Source organism: Girardinichthys multiradiatus, chromosome 18 (genome assembly GCF_021462225.1).
Source record: "Girardinichthys multiradiatus isolate DD_20200921_A chromosome 18, DD_fGirMul_XY1, whole genome shotgun sequence".
Taxonomy (NCBI): Eukaryota; Metazoa; Chordata; class Actinopteri; order Cyprinodontiformes; family Goodeidae; genus Girardinichthys; species Girardinichthys multiradiatus.
Genome location: NC_061810.1, coordinates 46,034,433 through 46,057,301, shown reverse-complemented (window position 1 = coordinate 46,057,301; position 22,869 = coordinate 46,034,433). Strand labels below are relative to the sequence as shown.

At 40.8% G+C, this 22,869-nt stretch overlaps 1 protein-coding gene across 7 annotated transcripts in view; it reads right to left on the bottom strand.

The window, feature by feature from the left end:
* caln1 (calneuron 1) overlaps positions 1-20,467 on the bottom strand; it is a 95,530-nt gene extending 75,063 nt beyond the window's left edge. The window contains exons 1-3 of one of the 7 annotated variants that reach the window (XM_047392176.1): positions 20,002-20,467; positions 8,061-8,204; positions 3,589-3,710 (exon numbers count right to left, since the gene is read on the bottom strand). In XM_047392176.1, coding sequence (XP_047248132.1) covers positions 3,589-3,703 — 115 coding nt within the window. In that variant the 5' untranslated portion in view covers positions 3,704-3,710; positions 8,061-8,204; positions 20,002-20,467. Of the gene's footprint in view, positions 1-3,588; positions 3,711-8,060; positions 8,205-18,001; positions 18,485-20,001 lie in introns of those variants that run through there. The other 6 variants (XM_047392177.1, XM_047392175.1, XM_047392173.1 and 3 more) reach the window with 6 other exon arrangements.
* Between the last annotated feature and the right edge of the window lie 2,402 nt (positions 20,468-22,869).

The window sequence follows — 22,869 nt, the reverse complement described above, 5'->3', positions numbered from 1 at the left end:
AAACGCACCTCTCTCAACCTGTTGGTTAACACATTTGTTTGTTCTTCTTGTCACTGACATTGGTACTTCAGCGGTGCATTTACACTGAAGGAAGTTTTCAGAGGCTGTATGGACATCTGGGTGGTTCATTATTCAGCTTTTTGACATTCCAAGATGGTGGGAGTGTGTAAGATGAGTCATATGTTTCATCTGCTCGACCTGTCTGTGACTGTCAGACATGTGTTAAAGTTCCTACTTCTACTTGCTTTCATCAATCTGGCTTTGATGTATGAATTTTAGCTCGCTGCTGTCCATCGCTCACTTCAGTTCAGGTGTAGCTTGATCTAAATCATAGCTGCTACGTCTCCTGTTATTTCCAACTTCAGGCAGAGACACTTGGACCCTTGCAGATTCATATCCACAGAGGGCATTTGAGTGATTTGATTTGAGCAAAAATAATGTGAAGTATAAGTAGCTGGAATGAGGCAGTGCGTTTTTTTTCTTTAAAATGGTTATAGAAAAATGAAAAAGCAAAAGGATTTGAAAAAGTCTGACAAAGGCCCAATTGTGATTGCTAGATAAAATGGGTCTAAGCATCACAAAATTTCTGCAATGGTCTGCAATGGTCGACATCTCCCAAAAGTGATCAAAGGAAAGAAAAGTGAAAAAACCCAACAACACGGTCCTAGATGACCAAGGTTCCCAGATACATGTAGGGATCAAAGGCTGACCCATGTGTTCCGATCCAATAGACAAGCTACTACAGTAGTCAAATGGCTAATGAAGCTAATGTGGGTTCTGAAAGTAGGGTGTGAGAATAAACAGTGGATGTTGCCTTTTTAGCAGAATAATGGAAGCTGCCTCAAAGCAAAAATGGTGCAGGGATAGTTTGAGGAAGACAACAACTAATTCAAGCTGTTAACTTGGTGTCCAAATTTCCCAGATCTCAATCCAATCGAACATTCCTGGGATGTGTTGTAAAAACATTTCAGATCTATGGAAGCATCACATCAAAACTTAAAGGGCTTAGGAGATCAGCTGCCAACATCTTGGTGACTGATTCCACAGCACACCTTCAGGAATAGTGTATAGTCCAGGCCTCAGTGGGTCAGGGAGGTTTTAGCAACAGATGAGGACTAACACACATCAGGCAGGTGGTACTAATGGTATGCCTGATCAATGCATATTTGACTTTTACATTTAACAGAACAACTGTGTTTTTAATTTCAATCGCAAGGGCTAAACAAAATGCCAGGGAAACATGTCTTGTAAAATGCGTCAGCTTTTTGCAAGTGCTTTCAAACCTTCCTGATTGATCAGATCTTTTAAAACATTGAATTTCTGTTTATGTCAGTCATGCCGTTGAGCAACATATTGCATGTAATCAGATTCAGATTGGGTTTATTGTTGTTAAAATATGTTAGTCATGTTAACCAGAAAAAAACTATTATTCTTCTAATTTTTAGGTGTTAGCACAGTTAGGTAATTAGCTACAGCTTGTAAACAAAATAACTGAGGCAATATGTTTTCTATAATGAGTATGAACAATGAAACAAGCAAGAGGTAGGGAACACAATGGAGAAAAAGCAATGTTTTTAAAATGAAAGCAGAAATCTGAGAAATGAAACAAATGTTTGTGGTTTGTCAGAGCTTACGTTATAAAAAACACCACTTTAAAAGGATCCAGCTTCTTTAAGGAGTTAGCAGTATTCATTTGTCTAATCCATCTGGTACGTTGAACAGCAGTTGAAATGCAATTGAAATATGGGTGGCATGTTTCAGTTGCTATCAGGATGAATACAGTAGCGTCAATAAAATAATAAAACCTAAAAAGAAGGTTCAAACAAACAGGCACTACCTGCAAGACGGCCCCACAGGTCTCCTCTATACTTCCTATTTAATGGCAATGCAAGAAAAACAGCTTGATGGGCCCATTGCTTTCCAGTCAGCAGACATCAATCTTTGGTCCTGAAATTTCTGACTCAGGGAACTTGCATTTGCTTGTGGATTAGGTTCACTTTTCATTATGATTGAAAACATTCAATTATTTCCTGCGCTCTGTTTTAGTTTCCTATTTTCCTTCAACACATGCTTCATGCTCTTCAGTGTGATTAACTTGAATACATGGCTATGGTTTCTCCAGTCGCTTCATCCATATGCATAAAAGAACCATCAAACATAACAGTGAGACACCTCTGTTAGAGGTCACCCGTCATCAAACAACACATATGTCGTCTTCATTTAGCCTTTTACAGGATATTAGGCAACAGTACAAGTTTAGGAATTATTTGAGGCAGCAGAGACGTTGTTCTCCTTTCAGTTGCTTGCAAAAACATAAGCTAATAACTTCACACCTTCAGGTGTATTGTGATGCCATTAATCCAATGTGAAGTACATAGTAAATCCTTCTACAGTAATTATACTGTTGACAGGCAGCAGTTAGCTAGTCAGAGTGTTTTCAAATGGAACCCATATGAATCCTCTTCACTACTAACAATTTCCTGCCTGCCAAGCAACACAAACCCATTCAAATGAGGAGTGAGGAATTCATACTTTGCAGGTTCCTTCATGCATATTAAAGCTCGACCCTGACAGAGTATCTGGCCATTATCGTGCACCGTACTGCCAATTTTCCAGGCGGCAGCTTAATGCTGCATCAGTGGATTAACATTTTTGGAACAAGGGGGAAGTCTAGTTTGCTAGCTGCCTCTGAGGCTGCTGCTGCTGACTCCAGTAGACTGCTATTGATCAGGTTTATGTTGTACAGAGCCAGGTGATTACTCTCAGACAGGTTCAAAAACAAACGGGTTCATAAACAGAGAGAAAGGGAAAGAGAGAGAGACATTATACTGTGAGACAGGCTATGAGAAGAATGAAGTATTACTGAGTTTTAGTTGCTGCTGAGTATTAAAAACAAGCCAAGATGAGTTTGCTCAATGAGTTGCATGAGAAGGTTTATTTTCTGTTTTTGACCTTTAAACAACACTTTTTGCATCTTTAACAACCTTTTTTTGCCTTTAACACTGCAGATTTAGCACTTTGAACAAATTTGAACAAAGTAATAACTTTTGTGCACTGGAGTTTAATGTGATCCACCTCAAGAATGCATGTCTTTCCCACTTCTCTAGCTAAATAACTTTGTACACACTTATTTCTTTTTTATTTTATCTCAACATTCATGCTGCTTTTCACTGTCAGGCAATGCTGTTTTTCACAGTTTGCTGTAGTTCTGACCCTAAGCTGGCATGAAGTGTAACAAAGCATACAGCAAGGTTGGTTTATTTTAATTTGTATGCAGTGTTGTATTTCAGGTCCAGACATTTTCCTCAAAGTGATTTTGTTTTTCACAGAAAGAATAAGGTAGAGTTACCTTGCAACAATAAATTGGTTGCAAATTGTTAAACAGTGACTAAAGCTAGCTTTGTCAGCTTCTAGGAACAAAAACAGGTAGCTTTATTCTCCCCAAAAAAGCAGCATGGATCTACAATTATTACAAATGCATACAATCACTGAAAAGGCACAAATTAAATGCAATTACTTTGAATCAAATTCATCCAGTTCATCTATGCACAGTGTTAAAAGATAAAAATGTTCTGTAAAAAGCCTTACCATCAAGCTCCTCGACAGATATGCTGGCCAGCACGTCACTGTCGCTGTCGGACAGCGAGCGGCTCAGGTAGTTCCCCTTGTAGAGCAGGCCTGCCGTCACATGGTGAAATGGCATCTTCTCTCTGACAAAGATAACAAAGACACATTAAGATGACTACGACTAAGTCACGCCATATTTTGGAGGGATTTTATGTTAGAAAAAGGAAATATTTATCACAGCTTTTAAAATTGTTACAAATATAAATCTTAAAAGTGTGGCCTTCAACAGGTCATTTAGTCTGTCCATCTTTCTATCAATCTGACCACATTCCCTGCCCCTCCTCAAGTAAAGCACCCCACAATCTGGTCACTGTGTGTTCAGGATCAGGAGCAGCGTTTTGTATTTTGAATTTAGGAAGAAAAGTTCTGTGTCCAATGTCTTCCATCCAGGTCGTGTCTCCCACATGCAAACAGGAATTCTTTGGACATTTTTTAACAATGGCTTTCTACTGGCTACTAATCCAAACAGCCCTGAATTATCCAGAGTTATGATGAGTCTCTAGCCTCCTGCTCAGAATAATCCTCTCCTTCCCTGGCCTGTTGGTTCTGGTGGACCACAATGGTTGGTTAGCAGTATTGTTATAAAATCTTTATTTTCAATGAACAGTGCTGAAAGATTGTTTTTTGACCTAACTCTGCTTTAATCTTCTCCAAGCAATTACCCTTGAGCTGTCTGCTGTGTTGTCAACATTATGCTCTTTATTTATATACGTTCTCAAACAAACCTCTGAGGCAGAACAGCTGCATTTATACTGATCCAGATTAGTCCGTTTACTTCTGAGGCGACTTGTGAAGGCTTTGGGTTGTACTGGATATCACTCAGGGGTAGCAGAGTAAAGAGGGTTAAATGTAACTACATGCTACATAAAATATGTTGAAGTTTCTGGCTGTAATGTGACTAATTGTGTTAAAGTTCATGGGATATGACTACTTATGTTAGGCACAGTAACCCTGGGGTGTGCAGGTCCAGTCCTCAAGGGCCACCACCCTGCAACCTTTAGAAGCATCTCTTCTCCAACACACCTGAATCTGATCAATGTCTCGTTACCAGGCCTCTGCCGAGCTGAATGGCATGCTGATGAGGCAACTGAACCATTTGATTCATGTGTGTTGGAGTAGGCATGCATCTAAAAGTTGCCCGACGGTAGCTCTCAAGGACTGGACTTGGGCACCCATACCATAACCCATATGAAACTACATGTTGGTCATTGATATGCTGCTGTGACTCCAGAATTTATATAGAAACAAACTTCAATTTGAGTAAAGTCAAATAAACATAATATACTACAGCAAAGTGCTGCAGGACACTGGTGAAGCTAAAACAAATTAGCATCCAAAGGGCACTACAGGATCTACAAATGAAGCAGAACCTATTCACTAACCCAGAAGCCTGTGGTAAAGGAGAATCATAAGTTGAAGCTTTGTGAGTGAGTGTGAGAGCACAGGAGAGTGCAGGCAGGTACTGTGTGTGCAATTGAAAATGAACTGGCAATTAATTATTCAATAAACTGAAGCTCAAGGGCACAGAGAGAAAGTAAAATCACACAGGGCAGAGAGATTCGAGTGATTTTGCTTTGCTTCTGGTTGGATTTCATTAGCTGAAATCAATTTCAGCTGAAATTTTATACCACAGATACAATCAAGATCTTCTTTTTTAGAGTATTTAATTATTATAACAGCTTAAATGTAGATTTTTGAAAACCTTTCAGCAAGATTTAACAGAAGATTTAACAGTGGAGGAAGCCATAGTACCTGGAGAATACTACGGCTTCCTCCACAGTCCAGATGCATGAATGCTAGTTTAACTGCCTATCATGTGTGTGTGCATGAGTGTCTGTCTGTTGTGTGTCCACATTGGCTCCGTGATGGATGTATAAAGGTTGTACCCTGCTTTTCGTACAGTGACCGCAGGAGATTAGCGCCAGACCCTGAACAGTAAGGAGGTACAAAGAATGGATAAGGTGTAGGGATTGATATGTAGATTAGTCAAAAGTTTGATTTTGGTAAATCTATATTCAGAAATTCCAGCTTTTTAAAAACTTTGACCTGTTCATCTAAAGATGCCTCTTATCAGTTCATAAATTCTGCTTCTGACTTCACATCAAGCAGGAGGGAAATTAAAAAATAATTCCTTTAAAACTGTAATAAAAGTCTAAACCAACAAGACCTAAATGCAAATCAGTCAGCAGTACAGCCATTTAAAATAATTAACAAGTGCCTGTTTTAGAAGAAGTTAGTCACTTTTGGCACCCCTGGGAGTGGCAGTTGTTGCTATGGGTGATAGCCCATAGCAACAACTGCCACTGGGCAGAAATAATAATTTTTGTCCAGGGGGACAAAGCCAACGGAGCACCACAAGGCAGGAAAGAAAACATGTCAGCTACGCTTCAGTAACATTGTCTATGGTTTTTTGTCCAGTTTTAGTCCAGTCAGCTGCCTCAAGGGATGCCCACTCTTGGCTCAACCAGCATAACCACTGTCAAATATTTCTAAACAGCAGGAGGAGCTAATGATTGAAATCAGTACCTGATTTGGAGTTTATGATTCTGTACCATAGGCAATTTTGCTTTTTTAATGTCTTCAACACATTTAACCATCTATAATTAAACGTATTACATATTTAGGCTGCTTAGACCTTCTGTTTTTTCTACACCGACCAGAGATTCGTTTAGACTTTTATGAAACCTTTATTCCATTTGTCAAAATGCAAAAAAGAATGGTTTAAGATTACCTTAGATGGAGGAACACAAAATATAACGTATAGGTTGATCAAACCTGCCCAGAATTATCCTACACTAATTATTGATCCTTTGAAACTGAGCTTATGATTTGTGAAACCCTTTTGTATGTGTGAAAATGGAAATTCTTGAGTGGTTCAGTTTAAATGTTGATGAAATCTTTATCAACCAAATCAACACAGAAATGTGTCACTTGACAAAATATACACCATCCCTAATTATATACAGCTTCCCAAGCATGCAGATCTTAGTCTTATGGAACAGCTGCTGGATGAGCTGAAGAAATGAGCGCACATGAGAAAAGAAAAGTCAAATATCCCACTCTCCAGCATTTTGAAATGTACAGGAGAAGATGAGGTGCTGTCCTATTGTCAAGGTTTTTACATCCAGGGTGCCATTAAGTATCACACAAGTGATTTGTGAAAAACTATTTTTTTTTAATCACAAAGGATTATTTTTCTTGCTGAATAAAATTATTCAAATTCAAGGTTGGACTACTGTAAATTTTTAGGTGTGATATAAAAGTTAAAAATATATATTTTAAAGGGTTTGTCCACATCTTTACCTCAGCCAATAATTATGAAGGGTAGGAGTTTGGACAGTAAAACTGACTTATTTAAACCATTAACATTGAATAGTAATGTATTTAAACTGAGTCAGCCAGAAGCAAAATAACAATTTATTTAACATTCAAGATCATCAGCAATAAAAGATAATTTGGTATAATCTGCCCAACAATATGTTCTTCTCTACTTTTATTTATCTACTTTGTAGTGTTTTTTTTTTTTTTCATTGATTGGAGATATCAGTCCAACGTTACCTCTTCATTTTTCTAGCTCTTCAGTTCAATAAGCTCTCAAATCAAGATGTCTGCACCTCCACCCATTCTATGCAGATTTATTGTGTGCATAATGTAAAGCTTTTTCATTTCCCAATTCATCAAAAATTCTGTCATTTGTTTAGCTTTTATTTCACATTTAATAATAATAACAATGCATTTTATCTTTCAACCTCATAAAAAAGCAATCCCTCCCATCATGCATTCTACCATGGATCTGTGCTGCTTTTGTTGAAGCATTGATCTGAAATTTTACCCAGCTGTGATAGTCAATGGTAGTAAAGGGATCCAATAAGCAGAAGCAGCAATGTCAGAAATCTATACAACGTTTGACTTTCCAATGACAAAATGAAGAGCTGTGTGCTCCAGGGTCCATATTCACAAAGAACCCTCAGACTAAAAGCAGCTCCTGGTAACATAATTCTAGGGAAAAACAAATCATTGAATTTCTCAAATTCTAAGATTTTCTTTCTACAAACACAAACGTCTATAAAAATCATACAAGTATTAATATAGAGATACGATTATCCTTATCATCCCCCTATAGTGAAATTAAATGGTTTCAGTGGCAGGACAGGTTAAAGGTGATACTCTAGTGAGGTGATATTCGGAAGCATAAATAAATAGAAACATAAAATAAATTACCAGGAATAAAAAGTGAACAAATTTACAAACAATATTGTACAGAACTATTAAAATATTTACAGACTGTAAAATGCTTTCAAAGACAAAATGTGGAAAAAAACTCGAAAATAATATATATATACATAAATAGTAACTCTAAACGAGATGCAGTACAATAATTTAAGCACTATTTACATAGAAGGTAGATGTAAATGAGGTGAATAAGTATTTACTGTATTGTACGTGATGATGTCAGCAGCCTAAGCGGTCATCTACAACGCTCCTCCGTCTGTGGAGAAGGTCTCTGGTGTGCTGCTATCTCCTCTGTAGCTTCTGATTGCAGCAGGAACCAGAGCTGCTCACATTCCAGGCTGGTGCTGAAAGTAGAGGAACGACGCATTGATCTGCTGGGAATGCCTGTTTGTTCCCACCGTGATCCCAGGACCAAATCTATCTTTCAACACTCCTCTCTCTTCTGCTCCACCAGCAGGCTCTGCTCCTGTTCAGTTCGGTTTTCTCCACCTTTTTTTCTCCATTTTGTTTTGGTCATTTTACCAAACTAAACCTCATTATACAATAAGGCAATCACAATAAAATGCTGAACTTTAATATTAATATCAAATTAATTAATATGAAATAGATACAGTATAAAAACGACCAGCATGGCGAGTAAACATAATAATAAGCAAATCGAAGCAATGACGATGGTAAGCCAAGTTCAAACATCTAGATGCTTGTGTTACAATTCATTTCATTTTGCTACATTTTATCATCAGGATTCATTTCTGAATCCAGTCTAAATCCTATCATCGTTTAATTTCTCTCCATTGGTTACTAGGAGCGCATTTGCTTTTATTTTTTTGTTGTTTTTTTCCGACAACCAATCATGGCTCTTAGAAGACAGCGTCACACCTAGCAACGGGGTCAACCACACCTTCTCACTAACATAGGCAGTTCTGTTGTCTCTTAGCTCAGAGTCGCTCTCAGCAGCGAACTGTATCACTCTTAAGCTAGGAGTCCTTGGCAGGAACCTTTAGGCTCAGATAGGAGCCCTCTGACAGGACTCTGGGAATCTTTGTGAATACAGGCCCTGATTTTTTCTCCATTTGTCCTTCAACAACGGACTGAAATCATGACGTCAGCAATCAGTTTATTGGTTTGAAGCTCCCATTTCTCAGGATTAAAAGGCAGAACAGACATTGTAGTAGCAAGCACCAGCATTTGATGGCAAATTATGGCTTCAAGACGCTCTTTATTTAAGCAATACTTAGAATTTACAGAGGGTAACTTATTTCTACCTACCTGTATCTATTAGATTGGCTCACAAATCAAAATGCATTACAAAGGTTTTAACACAAGCTGCAATTACAGTATTAAACAGCCACTTGGTTAGATATTTAAATAAAATTACCAACCATCTCAAATGTATGACCAGTTCGAACAAAAAGACCACTTTAGCACTAAATGGACCAAGTGCTGTCAGCGTTTCCTTAGTGTTGTCCTCAGTGTTCACCTGGACAACAGACTAGAGTGGAGATGCAACTGTGAAGCCATCTACAAGAAGGGACAGAGCAGACTGTACTTCTTGAGGAAGCTTAGGTCCTTTGGTGTTTGCAGCAAGATGCTGCATATCTTCTATAAGTCTGTTGTCGAAAGTGTGATCTGTCCTGCCATCATCTGCTGGGGAAGCAGCATCAGAGCCAGGGACTTAAAAAAACTCAACAAGCTGATAAAAAAGGTTGGTTCTGTTCTGGGGACTCCTCTGGAACCTCTGGAGATCATTGTGGAAAGACGGATTCTTCATAAAATGAAGAACATTATGGAGAACCCTGAGCATCGTCTTCATGAGACTGTCCTACAACAACAGAGTGTCTTCAGTCAGAGGATTCTTCAGATCTGCTGTAAGACGGAGCGCTACAGGAGATCCTTCCTGCCCACAGTCATCAGCATCTACAACGACTCTTTGAAGAAACCTTCATAATGAGCTATAACAACATTTAATTTCCCTTTGGGATTAATAAAGTATTTTTGAATTGAAATGATTCAAAAAATTGTCACTTCCTGGAAAATTTCAGATTCTTTTTAAATCAAGACTAGATTTTTTCACATTTTTTGATTAATTTATTGAAGAAGAATCTTTATAAACTAGTCCAACTGTGAAGTGAAAAAACGCCCGTAATAATATTCTTCCCAACAAGCATTTGTCTGTGTCAAACAGAGTAAGTCCTTCTTAGCAACAGAGGCACCAACTGTTCTGTAGCTGAAAGTAAACAAAGAGGAAAAAAAATCATCTGCCTATCATGACGTGGATTTTTGTAATTCGGAGCTGAAAGATTTACCAGCTGTTCTAATCACTAAGGCATTCATCACATCCTATTTATTCACACATGCCAGTTTGCTTACAGGTTGATGCTGACTCAGCAAATGCACGTTTAATCCACCTCCAGCTTTGAAAAAAAAAAACCTGCTTCTTCGATGGTGCTCAGCCTCAAACATCAGACATTCATATACTAATAAAACACAGATAAATTTACCAAAACACAACTTACATACAGACAGCTTATGCATGTATTGGGGGTAAATATTGTTAAATTTCATGATAATACCGCAAGACAAATATGCAAACAATTGTCTAAATGCACCTTTAGAAACACAAATATTTGAATAGCCACAGTAGTGCTAATAAGAGCAATGTCATTAATTACTGCTCAAAATAAATAAAGGGAACACTCAAATAACATCCTAGATCTGAATGAATGAAATATTCTCATTAAATACTTTGTTCTGTACAAAGCTGAATCTGCTGACAACAAAATCACACAAAATTCATCAATGGAAATCAAACTTATTAACCAATGGAGGACTGGATTTGGAGTCACACACAAAATGAAAGTGGAAAAACACACTACAGGCTGATCCAACTTTGATGTAATGTCCTTAAAACAAGTCAAAATGAGGCTCAGTATTGTGTGTGGCCTCCACGTGCCTGTATGACCTCCCTACAACGCCTGGGCATGCTCCTGATGAGACGGCGGATGGTCTCCTGAGGGATCTCCTCACAGACCTGGACTAAAGCATCCAACTCCTGGACAGTCTGTGGTGCAACGTGACGTTGGTGGATGGAGTGAGACATGATGTCCCAGATGTGCTCAATCGGATTCAGGTCTGGGGAACGGGCGGGCCAGTCCATAGCTTCAATGTCTTCATCTTGCAGGAACTGCTGACACACTCCAGCCACATGAGGTCTAGCATTGTCCTGCATTAGGAGGAACCCAGGGCCAACCACACCAGCATATGGTCTCACAAGGGGTCTGAGGATCTCATCTCGGTACCTAATGGCAGTCAGACTACCTCTGGCGAGCACATGGAGGACCATGCAGCCCTCCAAAGAAATGCCACCCCACACCATTACTGACCCACTGCCAAACAGGTCATGCTGAAGGATGTTGCAGGCAGCAGATCTCTCTCCACGGTGTCTCCAGACTCTGTCACGTCTGTCACATGTGCTCAGTGTGAACCTGCTTTCATCTGTGAAGAGCACAGGGTGCCAGTGGCGAATTTTCCAATCCTGGTGTTCTCTGGCAAATGCCAAGCGTCCTGCACGGTGTTGGGCTGTGAGCATAACCCCCATTTTGGACGTCAGGCCCTCATACCATCGTCATGGAGTCGGTTTCTAACCGTTTGTGCAGACACATGCACATTTGTGGCCTGCTGGTGGTCATTTTGCAGGGCCCACATTTACTGAACTTTATTAAAGGTATTTTAGTAGTGTATTAATTGTAATGTTAACCAGCTCATTTGGCCATATTTCCAATAAAAAAAAAACATGAGTCAAACAGAAGTCATCATGGACCATAATAGCAAATGTAATACCGACATCTATGAGATAGATTTGAATTTATTTTTTTCTTCTAATTTAATCTAAGAGTTAAATCGTAGACATTCACTTGGCGCATGGTGGCGGCCATAGAAGACATAGCGGGTAAAGGTATGCCATTCATTGGCCTGTTCTGTTTAGATAAAATGGTAGCAGGTGAAGTTTTAACTTTTTCATCTATATTCATTTTGTTTGTTTCCTGGATGGTTAGCCGGCCTGTCGGCAGGACAGGACTCTATCTGACGGCGGAGGCAAGGTGAGAAGAGGTAAGCTGGACCAGCGCAGGTCCAATTCTCCGCTCTGCACACAGCCTGTCTCCGTTGAGAGACACACGAGGCAGGACACGTATGTGTGTTGGCGAGGGGGGGGGATTTCAAAACGTAGGGCACTGGTATTATAGGCCTTTAAATTTTTCTCCAAGGGATAAAAGGGCAGGTGCTCTGGCGCCACCTAGGGCCTATCTGTGCACATCCCTGGTCTGTTATGATTATTTCCATATGCCAACTGTCAGAATAATAATGAGATAATATTTAGATCAAGAAGTTTACGAACATTTCCCTAATATTTCGAACAACCACCTTATAATCTGTGTGACTTGGTTTAAACATTTAGGACCCCCTTCCTCAAGCATCTCAGATTCGCTTGCTGGAGTCTTGGCCCATTCCTTCTGACAGAACTGGTTTAACTGAGTCAGGTTTGTCTGCTGCCTTTCTCCCACACACCTTTTCTCTGCCCACACGTTTTCTATTGGATTATGATCAAAGCTTTTGATGGCCACTCCAGAACACTGAATTTGTTGTTCTTGAACGACTTTGTAGCTAAGATGGTGGTATTCATAGAGTCACTGCCCATTTAGAAGAAGACACGTTTATGCCCAAACTTTAACCTCCTGGCAGATAACCTCAACCCCTCGCACACTGCAGAGGGTTAGGGCGCTTAGCTCTTGCTCTCGGTGGAAGACACACGTGTTTTCTCTCCCTCCCTGGCTGCTGATCCCGGTTTCTTCTTTTTGTCTGTATTTTTCTCAGAGTCTCGATTTGCATATCCTCCAAACTTACAAAGTTTCTCCATGTGAAAAGAAGCCAAACGACAGAGTAAAACTAAAAGTTAAACCCACAAACCTGTTCAGAACAGAGTAAATAATGTATTAGGGTGAAAACACCCACAATAACTTACATCACACCTCATCACAATCCAGATTTGTTAACTTTAACATCCTCTGCTATCACAGTTCCCCCCAGCACCCTGGGCCATTTTAAATATTATGGAGTTAAAGATTTACTCTAAATGCATAACTGATTGAGCTCTCCTTCCTGCTCTAACTGAAAACATCCTCTGTTTTCTTTCCACTAAATTCACTTTGAATTGGCATCAGCAGTTAGCATCTAATAAACCAACCTGCAGGAATCAAGAATATCCTCAGAACCGTAATTGCTTTTGGTTTTGTTTTGGGGTTTTTAATTCCCCGTCTCAACTCAAATCAAAAGCATCAAAAATGGAAATTAAAATAATAAGCAAGAATGTAGATGGAAATAAACATTAGATATGGCACATTACCAAGCTGTAATATTTTACAGCAATAATTTACTATATCTCCAAATAAAAATTGTATTTAATCATAAGATTAAATGTGAGCTAATGAGGTGAAAATATATAACAGTCTGTAAAGAACAGAGTCTACTTCAGTGTAATTATGCTGATTAAATGGATCAAAGTCTTAGTTGAAGGAATAGATTTGCCGTTCAGAATAGCATTTAAACCAGGAAGTTATCACTACAAAGCGAACAGTATTTCCCATTTTCCGCACCCTGGGATGTATTAGTTTAATAGAAAGAGGAGGTGAGAATATGAAATAAACAATCAGATGGATTTTGTACCATCTTAAAGATGAAATCAGAAAGTTCCCTCCGCGTTTCACAGAACTGACCTCTTAAAACACAAATCACACGGTTGCTGCAAAAAACGTTTCACTGATAGTCACCTTTTTGGAATAATTGTTTTCTTTGTGATCAATCTTTAGGCTGTACAATAATGTGTTTCATTATTATAAATAGATTCAACAGGCAGATGTAACATGCCCTAGTTTTATGGGGCTATAACTCACTTCTTTATTTAATCAGATGAAGACATTAGCTCCCCCTATTATTCAAAGTAACTGCTCATCAGCGAGCGAGTCAGTATTTAGTGTGAAGCTCAAGGCAAAGGTCTGACTTGCTAAGGTAGCATTGTACATGGCTGCAACTAGACCACTTTAATTCAAATACAGGATGTTTAATGTTGCTTTTATGATTTCCTGTGTTCCTACTTTAAGCTTCAATGTGTCTTTGTGCTTTAAATGCCCTCTCAAAACAGTGTTACAGTAAAGTTAGGAAGCTGAGAAAAGTAGAACTTGTTTGACTGCATAAAAAAGTCTAAAAGCTCTAAAAGGAAAAACAAGATTCCCCAATCTGAACAAAGTCAAGAACAAATGGAAAACCTAAACGGCTTGCCTTAATTGATCATGAATTCTGCTCTCCAACAAAAAATCCTAAAGATGTCTGGTCAAACTGGCCATATATAATGTGAGGTTAGTATGAACTTTTCTACACCTTTCAGTTTCACACTAACTTGTGCCTAACCCAGCCCAGGAAGAGGAGGAGTCATAGCTGACTCCCTGTGATGTCACTGTTTAAATAAAAACGCCATGTTCCAACATGGCGGCTTCTACCACATGGATTCCCAGCAGGAGTACCGGCGAGCAGACATAACTCTTTAACTTGGAACCAAAAGTGACTACGATCACGCCGATCGTAAGCAACAAAGTCAAGTAATCAGAATCAGCCTTATTGCCAAGTTCGTACGTACAAACAAGGAATTTGACTCCAGTACACTTTGCTCTCTGGTTTTTGTTTTTTGCATGAAAGACTATACATACAGGGGTTGGACAATGAGACTGAAACACCTGTCATTTTAGTGTGGGAGGTTTCATGGCTAAATTGGACCAGCCTGGTACCCAGTCTTCATTGATTGCACATTGCCCCAGTAAGAGCAGAGTGTGAAGGTACAATTAGCAGGGTAAGAGCACAGTTTTGCTCAAAATATTGAAATGCACGCAACATTATGGGTGACATACCAGAGTTCAAAAGAGGACAAATTGTTGGTGCACGTCTTGCTGGCGCATCTGTGACCAAGACAGCAAGTCTTTGTGATGTATCAAGAGCCACGGTATCCAGGGTAATGTCAGCATACCGCCAAGAAGGACGAACCACATCCAACAGGATTAACTGTGGACGCAAGAGGAAGCTGTCTGAAAGGGATGTTCGGGTGCTAACCCGGATTGTATCCAAAAAACATAAAATCACGGCTGCCCAAATCACGGCAGAATTAAATGTGCACCTCAACTCTCCTGTTTCCACCAGAACTGTCCGTCGGGAGCTCCACAGGGTCAATATACACGGCCGGGCTGCTATAGTCAAACCTTTGGTCACTCATGCCAATGCCAAACGTCGGTTTCAATGGTGCAAGGAGCGCAAATCTTGGGCTGTGGACAATGTGAAACATGTATTGTTCTCTGATGAGTCCACCTTTACTGTTTTCCCCACATCTGGGAGAGTTACGTTGTGGAGAAGCCCCAAAGAAGCGTACCACCCAGACTGTTGCATGCCCAGAGTGAAGCATGGGGGTGGATCAGTGATGGTTTGGACTGCCATATCATGGCATTCCCTTGACCCAATACTTGTGCTAGATGGGCGCGTCACTGCCAAGGACTACCGAACCATTCTTGAGGACCATGTGCATCCAATGGTTCAAACATTGTATCCTGAAGGTGGTGCCGTGTATCAGGATGACAATGCACCAATACACACAGCAAGACTGGTGAAAGATTGGTTTGATGAACATGAAAGTGAAGTTGAACATCTCCCATGGCCTGCACAGTCACCAGATCTAAATATTATTGAGCCACTTTGGGGTGTTTTGGAGGAGCGAGTCAGGAAACGTTTCCTCAACCAGTATCACGTAGTGACCTGGCCACTATCCTGCAAGAAGAATGGCTTAAAATCCCTCTGACCACTGTGCAGGACTTGTATATGTCATTCCCAAGACGAATTGATGCTGTATTGACCGCAAAAGGAGGCCCTACACCATACTAATAAATTATTGTGGTCTAAAACCAGGTGTTTCAGTTTCATTGTACAACCCCTGTATATACAATATACAAATATACACATATATAAATAAAAAGGTGTATTTGTAACATCTGTATGCTGTTGTTTGGTACTCTATTGAATGTTCAACAGAGAAACGGCCTGGGGGAAGAAACTGTCTCTGTGGCGGCTGGTTTTAGTGAACAGTGCTCTGTAGCGGCAGCCAGAAGGTAAAGCTCTAAACAGTTTATGTGCAGGGTGTGTGGGGTCTGCAGAGACTTTAGCAGCTCTTTTTCTGACCCTAGACCTGTATAAGTCCTGGATGGAGGGAAGGTCAGCCCTGATTATTCTCTCTGCAGAGCTGATTATTTGTTGCAGTCTGGACCTGTCCTGTTTTGTGGATGATCCAAACCACACTGAGATGGATGAAGACAGGACAGACTGAATGATGGCAGTGTAGAAGATGACCAGCAGCTCCTGTGGAAGGTTGTACTTCTTGAGTTGCCTCAGGAAGTACAGTCTCTGCTGGGCCTTCTTTCGAACAGTGTCTATGTGTGAAGACCATCTCAGATCCTCAGAGATGGTGGTTCCTGAGAACCTGAAGTGGTCCACAGCCAACACGGTGTTGTTGAGGATGATTTTGCTAATGATTTTGCTGTTTGAGCACCCAGCATTAATTCATAAAAAATGGTGTAATGAGACAAGCGTGGCTTGCCTCCGGAAGCAGCCCTAACTGAAGCGGATTTTTCCCAACGACCTGGAGAACAAGGCATCGGGACCTCAGCATCGCATACCTTTCTGAGTGCATGTCCAGGTAGCGAGAGCCACTGAAATTGCTGCAATGTGCCTTTGTTATACGGTTCAGCCCATATGTTGATGACCGGACAGCCTCAACTCATCGCCCGGAAACCTTTTCCTCAGCATGGTTCATGTGAGAGGTGGTAGATTTTTGTGCATTTCTCCTTCCCCCCAAACAAACTGAAACAACCACACATCTCTGCTTCGGTTCCAGTTGAAGGAAGAGATTGAACTGCATACATCTCCTCATTGGCAGATGTCGAGGTTTCTTGATAACTTCCAATTCCACCCTAAAATCAAGGGAAAAACACCACGTCGCTCTCGATCCAAGTCCTACTTTATTGATTGGACCAATGTTTCACCCAATCATCAAGAGTGTAAAAAGCTCCCTTACTCACCACAGACCAAATTTTCATGCATGTTTTTACTCTGGAAAGAAAACCAGAGAAGCTTGAGTGATGCTGGTTGTTTAAAATGAACCGACCTGTGAAGTCTCACTGACAGAAAACCTCAGCCCATTATTAAAGTTCCAGTCTTCTTGAGAAATGACTAATCGACCAGAACAGAGAGCCCGACCAGTGGCTCTTATGTTCTGAGGCTCGACTTTTGAAGAGAGTTCACCCTGGTAAAAAGACCACAGCTTTACTCGAAGCCAGATGGCAAAGTTTTACATCAGACCCTGCAGCAAAGCAGCCAGTGGCAATGTGTTGACACTGATAGGGATGCGACCAGGACACAGTGTACCAGCTATGAGCCCTCAAGTCACAAAAATCAACTTTGAACAGAACCAAAAAACATTTTCAGGATGCACTTCTCTGTTAAGGAACAAACATAATCCACAAAACTAATGAATTTAATTATGTTGCGGTTACAAAGAAAACGGCTAATCTGTAATAACATAATGTGTGCTTCTACTACTTTTTATTCTATTTTTACAAGTTCTTCTTTATTGTTTCCAACCTTAGAAAAGAAATCTAAGTCCAAAAGAAACAAGTTTAGACCTCCACACACCCAACTTGATAGTAATCAGGCTGTTTAACAGCATCTGATGACCATTTTGTCAATCATATTTATTTAATGTAAGCACAGTTTGCATTAAATTTGTATAAAATTGCAGCAAAAACATAATTTTAAAGCCTCAAAGTTGTTGCCTTCTAATTTAAACAAAGGGTCTTTTCACACAGCTGTCTTTGATGTCCAGCATTATTAACCAACTGTTTAAAAACCCAGCAAACTGCTGAGAGAATTCAAGTATTACTTCAGATTGGGATCAGAAGCCAAACAAAGACAGGAGCATCCCACAGAAGTGCCACCTCCCTGTACAGACAGCCAGTTGTTTCCTGCAGCAACAGACTCTTTGTTTTCTCATTCTTACCCACATTGATGGCTGGGGTTGTACTCCGAGGGATACTGCAGCTCAAGCGGCTCCCTGGCCGGACTCTCCACCACGTCCAGTGTCCCATCCCTCAGGTACGGGTTGCCCGGCAGGTCCCCGTTTACCTCAGAGTGTGGCATGTCTGTCTGAGGATCGGGCTCTGTGACCTCCTCCTCCATCTGAGGTTTAGATGTAGGGGTGCCTCCAGCAGCTCGCTGAGCCTGGACGCCTCCACAGTTCAGGCTCGTCCCACAGCAGCAGCATCAGTTCCCGGAAAGATGCTGTTAATATTTGAGCAGCGAGAGCAGCAGCAGGTACGGCGGCTAATCTCACACTCCACTCCTCTTTCTCTATCCCTCCCATCACTATCCAACCCCCACCTTTCTGCTCTCCCACTCACTCTCCAGAGCAAACATTCCTCCACATGGGAAAACTGAGAGGAAGGCTCATTAATGAACCCCAATGACAGCTCTGCCTAAGGCTCTGCTCGAAATATAGGTAAGAGTTATTGAGGGAATGAAAAGAAACTCCAAATCCAGAAGGAGAAAACAAATGGAGCTGAGATAGAAAAAAGGGAAAAAACACAAAAATGACAACTCAGATAAAAGAAAAATATCCGAGTATTTGCGTTTTCAGTCACTGCTCAGTGTATTGTGCTCTTAGAGTGCGCTCTGCAGGTCAGTACAGGGATGCTGTGAGTGCACATCACACAAAGCACCACCATGTGGGGCAAGAGCGCAACCTGGATGTGGAAGCTGGTGGGCGTGGAGTGACGGCACCCAGCATGGGGTCCACAGCTCTGCTTAGACCTTCTGACAGCACCACATCAGCCCACAACCCACTCACTCACTCACACACACATTCACACCCTCTGTGAGCTGCTGTAATCATATTCATGCTGCTTTTTCCATCACAACAGATGCTGATTATAATATTCTGATTACAGCACATTCTGCTCAGGCTTCATGTTATTCAAATATAGCTTTTACCAGCGGCTCTTTCTGATATGGCCAGTGCGGCTCGCTCCCCAGGGTGTCATCCTTTCTGAGGCAGCAGCTCATTCAGAAATAAAATGTGTCAGCTAAATGAGGTTTAGTTTCTCATTCTTATGTAATTATTTTGTCAATGGGATATGGGTGCTAAACTGAAGAGCAAATTCTCAGTTTTAAGCAAATCTGAATTGCATTTGATCCACTCTAGTTTAAAGTCTAAAATACTTGGACTAGAAGTACATAAACGGGATTGTTCTGCACAGAATAGATATTCATTAAAACAAATTTCAAAATGTATTAACCATTTACACTATTTGTAAAAAAAAATACTAGATAGAAAAACAAGATTTCCTATTTTTCTGAAATAAATTGTGAAAACTCATCTAGTCTGGAAATTGGAAAAATATACACACACAGGTCAGATGTTTAGCCTGCTAAGTTACTGACCACCTAAAAGGTGATTCAATAAAGCACAATTTGTGAAATACTCAGTTTTTCTAAAAAACAAAACTGTTAAATCATATGGTACTTCACCCTCATAATCCCAATATTATGCTTTGTCTTATCCTATGAGCTGCATTAATATTTATTTAAATTTTTTATATGAATAGAATGGGGGCAGTAGGAGGGGCTCGCCCACGGCGCCATTCAAGCTGGAACAGCCACTGGGTTTAACATTGATTCATTAATTCAGTCATTCATTTACACAAACTAAACGATATGAGATCAACTGCGAGAACAATGTAATTAAAACTAATGATTTAGCGATAAACTTGATCATGAGAGAATCTTGTAAAACAGATTTTATATAACAAGGGTCTTAAATAAATAATAAGTATTTTATATAATTAAAGATACTGAAAATAAATGATTCTCAAGTTAATATCACCGGACAAACACCAATACAACAGGTGGACGATTGTGTGACTAATGTCTTCTGTCCAGCCCAATAAGCGCCCATTCACTTCCTATCAGCAGAAGATTTATTGCCTGATGTCCTCAACTTACCGTTGGAAGTGTTAAACGTCTGAAGGTTAACGGTCAAATCCTCGAATCAATGTTCGCAGCGGGAACCAGTTTATCCACTTAAAGTGCACACAGTCAGCGGCGGGGATCGATCCTCTGATGATTGAGTTAATGTTGAATTATTCCTTCTTTATTTCCAGCGCCGCGGTCATCTTCTTCCATGCTAAAAAATGTCAACCAGCTGTTTGGTTTGTTTCTGAGGGACCAGCAGCGGAGCAGACTGCATTTATTCGAGTTGCACTTTTTGCCCAAACTCTCGTCAGCTTTAAAATACTGCAGCCTGTGTTTTTCTAACTGATATCCAGGAGTTAAAAAAAAAAAAAAAAAAAAAAATCCCGCACCAATCAGAAAGAATGAAATGAGCCTCTGATCATTTTGTCCTCTGAGTGACAGTCCACGCAGAGCATATCCACTCAAACAGGTGCAGAGCGAAGATTGATGAGAGCGCAGCAGCGCTCAGACAAAAGGTTCCAACCCAAATCTACACGCAACAAGGCAGGGAAGCAGCGGATTGGCTGCTCGCACTCCTTCTGCAGCTATCGGCTCATCCTGTCATTTTAATCCAGAGAAATAAATAAAACCTGAAACCAGGTAAACAGAACCAGCTTATCTAGACTCAGAATGGAGAAAAAGTCTTGACTGGTCCCTCTATGGTCATTAACTGTGACCCATGATTCATTCATGTTTGAAAAGCCTCCTAAAGTCAAGGGATGAGCCACGTTTTGGCAACTTCTAACAGTTGGATTGGTAAATAACCTGTTTTATATGTCTCACAATGTCAAGGTCAAATGTATTTGTACAGCACATTTTATAACAACAATTGATCCAAATGCTTCACAATTTGTCCAAACATATAAACAATAAAGACAGAATAACATAAATTATGATAAATATCTAAAAACAAATACACATATATATGTCATAAAACAATTTGGAGTCTCATTCTCTCCTCAGGCCAAAAGCCAACTTAAATAAATAGGTTTTTCTTTGGCCTGAGCAGAGCAGATATGTAGTGGCAATCTACACGTAGAGTTTTGCTAAAGGTCTGCCTTCAAACACACACATAAACATGACAGACACCCCATTTTTATTCTTAAGGGATTAATATGATGTGGCCCACATAACAGTTAAAACTCTCCTGAGAAGGCTTCCTGCAAGGTTTAGGAGTGTGGTTATGGGAATTTCTGACCATTTTTCCAGATCCAGAAGTGCATTTTTGAGGTCAAACACTGATGTTGGGGACCAGTGGATTTTGTCTCTTCTTTTTGCGGATGACGTGGTCCTGCTGGCCCCCTCTAGCCAAGACCTACAGCATGCGCTGAGGCGGTTCGCAGCCGAGTGTGAAACAGCTGGGATGAAGATCAGCTCCTCCAAGTCCGAGGCCATGGTTCTTGACCGGAAAGGGTGGCTTGCCATCTTCAGGTTGGAGGGAAGTTCCTGCCTCAAGTGGAGGAGTTTAAGTATCTCGGGGTCTTGTTCACGAGTGAGGGAAGAATGGAGCGGGAGATCGACATACGGATCAATTCAGCTGCCGCAGTAACGGGGCCACTGTGCCGGTCCGTTGTGGTAAAGAGAGAGCTGAGCCGAAAAGCGAAGCTCTCGATTTACCGTCGGTCTACGTTCCTACCCTCACCTATGGCCACGAACTTTGGGTCATGACCGAAAGAACGAGATCCCGGATAAAAGCGGCTGAAATGAGCTTCCTCTGTAGGGTGGCCGGGCTCTCCCTTAGAGATAGGGTGAGGAGCTCGGCCATCCGGGAGGGGCTCGGAGTAGAGCCGCTGCTCCTCCACATCGAGAGGAGCCAGTTGAGGTGGCTCAGGCATCTATACTGGATGCCTCCTGGAAGCCTTCCTCGGGAGGTGTTCCAGGCACTTCCCACCAGGAGGAGGCCCAGGGGACGGCCCAGGACACGCTGGAGGGACTATGTCTCTCGGCTGGCCTGAGAACACCTTGAGCTCCCCCCCGGAGGAGCTGGAGGAGGTGTCTGGGGAGAGGGACGTCTGGGCGTCCCTGCTGAATCTGCTGCCCCCGCAACCCGGTCCTGGATAAAGCGGAAGACGACGAGACGAGACGAGAGACACTGATGTTGGAGGTTAAGGCCTGGCTCACAACCTTCACCAATTTACCCCAAATGTGTTCTATAAGGTTGACGGCAGGACCTTAATCAGGCCAGTCAAGCCAACCTTGCTATGTGCACTGCATGGTGCACAGTCACCAATGCAGTGAGATTTAATTACCAGAGTTTTGTCTTCATGGTTTTTGGTACAAGCCAAAAATCATTATGTTACCGCCAACCTTTCAAAGAAAACACATTCATCCAGTAACATTTGAAAACAGCAGTGAAACAAGACTTAGATTTGTTCAGGTTCTTTGGTGTTAAAACTATCATAAACATAAAACTATGTTTGCTTTGTATGCCTGGATAGTAAATAAATTAGGATTTTGAAGTTTCAGGTAAATAAAAAATTTAATTAGAAGCCACTGAAACTGGAATTCTGAATGGGAAACTTTAAGGTTTGTCACATCTCCAACTCCCAAATCAAATGTGGCTACACATAAAAACCATAATGGTTGTTGCCATGGTAAAATTATTGTTTTTGCACTTCTAATGGTTTGTACCTCACTACATTGGTTGGAAAAGTACATTTGTACAATATCTATTTTTGAGCATGTTGCTGTTGTGTTTGAATGCAGAAAATAAAGAAAAATACACTAACAAAGCATACATTATGAGGTGAGGTGATGAACTATCTCCTCATTTTTCCACTTGTTAGTAGGGCTAAAGTTGATGTACTAAAAGCAATACAAATGGGCAAATGTAAGGTTTTGAGCAAGTTTCAGAAGTTG